Below are 6,000 nucleotides of genomic sequence, written 5' to 3'. Positions count from 1 at the left end.
GTAGAGCATGTCTATGAATTACATCTTACCAAGTATAAAAATGTGCCAGCAAAATTTCACTATATAAATAAGAAACTCGAAACTACTCTTCATTTGATCATCAACATAATTTATCTCAGATCTAAATATAAACATCTCACCAACCCCCAACCCCCCAACCCCCAACCCCCCCCCCCCCCCCCCAAAAAAAAAAATATGTTAATTCCAGTATTAAATAAATAAAATCTATTCTCCAATGTAGGTAATGAGACAAACAATACCAATCTCATTTGACAATAAAAAGGGGGAAGACTGAGCCTACTAACACGTGCTGTAAGCCAATTCGGTACAGGTAGGCTACTACATGTATCTTAATAATCACGTTATAACACAACATTCCATGTGGCATGACCTGCTGAAACATACAAATTATATATATATATATATATATATATATATATATATATATATATATATATATATATATATATATATATATATATTTATGTTATATATATATACACATCACATATATATATATATATATATATATATATATATATATATATATATATATATATATATATATATATATATATAATATATATATATATATATATACATATACATCTATATATTGCAATCGCATTACAATTACATACCATAAATATAACAAACTGTTCTTGCATCATTGTTCGTAAAAATAGCCTAAGATTCATTGCTTACGCGTAATCTTACAGATAAATGAGGATTATAAAAAGAAAAACTATTGGAACATATCAAACAATTACCTAAGCGTAAAAAAAAAAAAAAAAAAAAAATTCCTTTAGGAAAAATGCTGGTCACGTATTTATTACATGCAATATTTTCCTATCAATACAAAAGATTAAAAAAAAAAACCATGACGTACTGAGTATTTTATGTACAAAAACAAAATCCAGACAAATTTACTCACAAGCACTCGTTAAAAAGGTAAATTAATTGTTACCAGTCTTGAAACAGAGAAACCGCTTTTGTTTCACTTTCCCTTTAAGATAACAAAAAGTGTAATCCTGTTTTGCGTTTGGAAATTGGTAAGAAAGCTTATATGTTGAGGAAAACCTTCTATGAAAAAAAAAACAAGTTCACTTGTTCTCTCTAACGAATCCTTCCCCTTAGTCTGATAAGGAGGATAAGAGGGGCCCCAGTTTATGGGAAAAAAACAGGCGTAAACTTAGATTTTATGAGTTTGTTTTCGCTCCTAAGGTAGGGTGACTTGAGGGAAAAGAGCTGATAACCAGTGATGGAGAGGAAAATGTATAATGGTGATCTGTCTTTTGTTCGCTGCATTCTTATGAAAAAAAAATAGAAAAAAACAGGGAGGAAAAAGAAGAAAGTAAGCCACAAAATTATGTCTTGGATTATTATTATTATTACTATCATTATTATTATTATTAGCTAAGCTATAACTCTAGATGGAAAAGCAAGATGCTAGAAGCCCAAGGGCTCCAACAGGGAAAAATAGCCTAGTGAGGAAAGGAAATAAGGAAATAAATGAACGATGTAAGAAGTAATGAAAAATCCAAATAATTTTTTTTTTTAAACAATAACAACATTAAAACTGATATTAGGTACATAAACTATAAAAGGTCTTATGTAAGCCTATTCAACATTACATTTACTGCGAGTTTGAACTTTTGAAGTACTACTGATTCAACTTCTCGATTAGGAAGATCATTCCACAACTTGGTAACAGCTGGAATAAAACTTCTAGAGTACTGTGTAGTATTGAGCCTCATGATGGAGAAGGCCTGGCTATTAGAATTAACTGCATACCTAGAATTACGAACAGGGTGGAACTATCCGGGAAGATCTGAATGTAAAGGATGGTCAAAATTATTTTTAAAAAAAATCTTATGCAATATGTATAATGAACTAATAGAACGACGGTGCCAGAGATTAAAATCTAGATCAGGAATAAGAAATTTAATAGACAGTAGGTTTCTTTCCAACAAATTAAGATGAGAATCAACAGCTAAAGACTAGACAGAAGAACAATACTCGAAACAAGGTAAAATGAAAGAATTAAAACACTTCTTCAGAATAGATTGATCACCAAAAATCTTGAAAGACTTTCTCAATACGCCAATTTGTTTGTGCAATTGAAGAAGACACTGACCTAATGTGTTTCTCAAAAGTATATTTGCTGTCGAGAATCACACCTTCAATTGCGACATGAAGCTTGCGGAAAAATTAAATGAATGAACAGGCTAAAAGAAATGTAAATGCTCTGAAGAAAAGGAGACCATCATTAAAATTGTGTGCAAAGCCTAACATATAAGCAGTGCCGCATTATCCCTTAAATGGGCAGACTAGGCTGAATCCTAGTAGCCCACCAAAAGCTAGGGCCATGCAACTTTTTTTAGTGCCCGGCAAGAACAGGGGCTTGCGAAAAGCAACTTTTTTTTTTCTTTTAACACTAAATGTTAAAATTGTGGATTATTTACTCCATTTGTAATATGAAACTATACGAGAGATTACTCAAGTGTCATATGTGATTCAGATCATGATGATGGGTAGATGGAGATGGTTTGAACATGCTCTTCGCACTCCCCAAAAGAGATTATTTCATCAAACGTTCAGCTGGGTTCTACAACGCACTAGAAGAGTTGGGAGACCCAGGCCTACATGGCTGAAGACTATGAAGCACAAAGTAGATGATGACTGGAGAAGTATTGAATTTAAAAGCTCAAGATAGAGACGACTGGCGAATTCTAATCGAGCCCCTTTGTGTACATAGGCGTAGGAGGAGATGATGATGATGATGTAATATTATTGTAAAGTCTGTACAAAAGGAGAGCGTGAAGTTTGCATGGGGAAACGTTGGGTAATAAAGAGGGGCCGTGCCAAGGGTTGATACATCACTGCCACTGCGTATAAAGAACAACACTTTCGAAAGTAACGGTCATAAATTCGTCAGCGGCATTTAATTACAGGCCATGTCACTTTTCCGTTAATATTTAAACGACACAATTACACATAATTCAAATGTTGAGTTCTATAACCTACAAACGTTGACGACTCGTGCTACTTGTACAAGAGCTTATCAAAATACTTCCAGAATATATACAGTATTGCCTGCCGTAAGCCATCACAGATTAGATAATACAATTCCAATCCTCCACATTTGTCATTATGCCTGGTATTACAATTGGTGTCATAGCCATAAAAAAAAATCTTATTAACATAGGTTAACTGTAATTGGGTGTAGTGGGCCCAATTCACGTAGGCGCAGTCCCTTAGTTGGGTTTGAATCTGAATTGTTTTCCATTTACTTTGTAACAGTGGTAAACAATTACATTTACCGAAGACATCTAAAACCAACAAGCAGTTATTTTTTTTTTCATTCTATATAACAGGCTATTCTTCGTATATATTAAATGCCTTAAAACCTAGTATTCTACACACAATTAATTTCAACATACAGTATATAGGCGTGCAATCACGTATTTTTATATATAGCAAATTCCCACTGGCCTACGGTAGGTTACTCCCTCGAGTAAAGATAACAAGAAACCATTATTTGGCGGCAAACCAAACCGATACGATTAAGTAATACATTATTTTTTCATCTGAAATATAATCAAAGGGCGTACTTATTCCACGCATAGTAGTAGCACAAGATATACAAATAAGCATAACCGGCCATTGTCTTTGGGTCTTAGACGTAACTAAGCAGTCTAGGCTTACGCTACATAGGTTGGGACTAAAATTCAAATCCTAAAAGGTTGCTGAGTTCATTGACAAGTGTCAGCACATATTTTCTGAATATCACTGTGGTTCACCTGCTTATATAATAGTAATTGTTACCAAATATTGAACGGCTTACCTTTAGTCTTTATAACAAATCCGTACTGGTGATAAAGGATAGGCTGTCTACACTTGTTGCCAAGCCTCTTACCATGATTTGGTCTCCGTTATATACGATGTTTTCGTATGTTATTTTTACCTCAGCAGCAATTGAGTCTTGTTACAACACCCACGAAGCCTTGCCAGAACACAGGCATGAATACGCACTCTCACCTACGAGCTCGAACTATCGTAAACAACAATTTTGGGTTTGGAGTTTCGACTTTCGAAGTTTGGCCGAATTCCCGCCAGGAGGCAGCCACCTTTTACTCAAATAGCAAATGTGGCAACTCGAGACAAACCTGAGTTGCCAAATATCACAATAATATTACAGATGCCACTTTTTAACCTTGATTTCATTAGATCAAGAAACAGATGGATATTGTAAAAACAAATCGAAACATTGAACAGATAAAATACAAATCTTTAAATAAAATCACTCTATACATAATTTTCCTAAAAAAAAAAAAAATAGTGGAAATGCTCTTACAACTTCCAAATTCTGCAAAAATTCAGTAGGATTAGATTCAGGAATTTGGCCAGCTTAAGCTATGTACCCATCACAGGGGCCTGTGGGACCATTCAACTTCCAGGTGCAAGTGGGGAGAAACCAGCAGTTACACCATGAAGTAAACGTTAGAAGAGATGGATAGCAAAAAGGAAAAGAGAACAAAGTTAGAGTAGAATATCAAACTAAAGCAGCTTGTGGGGGGAGGGGGGGGGAGGAACAATGCCACCGTGTGAGGTGGATGCCATTATTTTTGTTGTTGATTCCGTGAACAAGTTTCGTTTCATAGTTTATCTGATACTTGTCTCTTATCATTGTTACTTATATACCTCAAAGTGATTCAATTTTATTATTCCTTTCTAATATAGTTTATTTTTTACTTCTCTCCGTTTCCTTTTAGGCACTGACCAGCTTTATCTATTGAGGAGTTCTATAAACATCCTTTTGCTTTCCCAATTGGGTTTGAAACTTGGTATAGAACAATAGCTTCACAACACGAAAAAATAACCCAAAATAATTAGATTTTTCTTCTCTAACATTAAAATGTGTTTATTATTAAACTGTTGGAGGTGTTTTCTCATAAAATACAATGAAATAACCTGAATAATATTTATTATAGTGAATATGTCAATGACGTCCATATGAATTCTGCTTAAATTTTAATATTTTAATGAATAACAGGGGGAAGTTGTCACAAAACACAAGAGCTATTTGTAGCTCATTACGAGATCCAAAGTTATACATGGTAGTCAGCTCATGTGATATAGATTTAACGATATTAAAGTTAAATTGGTTTCAATATAGAGTGAACTTCCATCAAACAGATATATTTATGCCCAATCAACTCTAAATACATAACTATTTGACTTCGAATAACACAATGTTGGTAATGCCCAAAGCCAGTAACTAATATATATATATATATATATATATATATATATATATATATATATATATATATATATATATATATATATATATATATATACATAGCCTATATATATATATATATATATATATATATAAATATATATATATATATATATATATATATATATATATATATATATATATTCACGTACTTACGTGACTCCAGTAAACATATCACTAAATCTAGACAAATTATACAATGAATATAATAAATATCAAATATAGATATAGAAGACCTGCACGAAAAAAAAACCACAACAAAAATAATAAATTAATATTAATATGAATATCTAAGAAACCTAGTAATCACAATAAATAGTCTCCGTCTGTCTGTCTATCTGTCTATCTATCTTGCTCAGGAGAACAGGTCATCGACGTCGATTTCGGGGTAGTCGTCGTTGCCCCTGGGCACGGGCGTCTGCACGGCGTGGTGGTGTTGGAAGGCCCGCCCGTCGCGCATGCTTGCCTCGGCATTTTCCTGCGGGAGTGAAGAATGAGAACGGGGTGAGAGGGGCAGACCCACCTTATTATTATTATCATTACTTGCTGAGCTACAAACCTATAGTCAATTCTTTTAGTGGTGTAGCTTTGCACTACAAACCTATAGTCAATTCTTTTTAGTGGGGCAGCTTTGCCTTACAAACCTATAGTCAATTCTTTTTGGTGGGGCAGCTTTGCACTACAAACCTATAGTC

At 33.7% G+C, this 6,000-nt stretch overlaps 1 protein-coding gene across 2 annotated transcripts in view; it reads right to left on the bottom strand.

Annotated features, from left to right (window-relative positions):
• Window positions 1–5,523: 5,523 nt before the first annotated feature.
• The window catches only part of LOC137624997 (A disintegrin and metalloproteinase with thrombospondin motifs adt-1-like), a 103,660-nt gene continuing 103,183 nt past the window's right edge, over window positions 5,524–6,000 (bottom strand). The window contains exon 17 of one of the 2 annotated variants that reach the window (XM_068355931.1): window positions 5,524–5,783. In XM_068355931.1, coding sequence (XP_068212032.1) covers window positions 5,661–5,783 — 123 coding nt within the window. In that variant the 3' untranslated portion in view covers window positions 5,524–5,660. The remainder of the gene's footprint in view (window positions 5,784–6,000) is intronic. The other variant, XM_068355932.1, reaches the window with a different exon arrangement.

Source organism: Palaemon carinicauda, chromosome 31, assembly GCF_036898095.1.
Source record: "Palaemon carinicauda isolate YSFRI2023 chromosome 31, ASM3689809v2, whole genome shotgun sequence".
Lineage (NCBI taxonomy): Eukaryota > Metazoa > Arthropoda > Malacostraca > Decapoda > Palaemonidae > Palaemon > Palaemon carinicauda.
The sequence above is the reverse complement of the archived record's forward strand: the minus strand, read 5'-3'. Positions and strand labels throughout refer to the sequence as shown.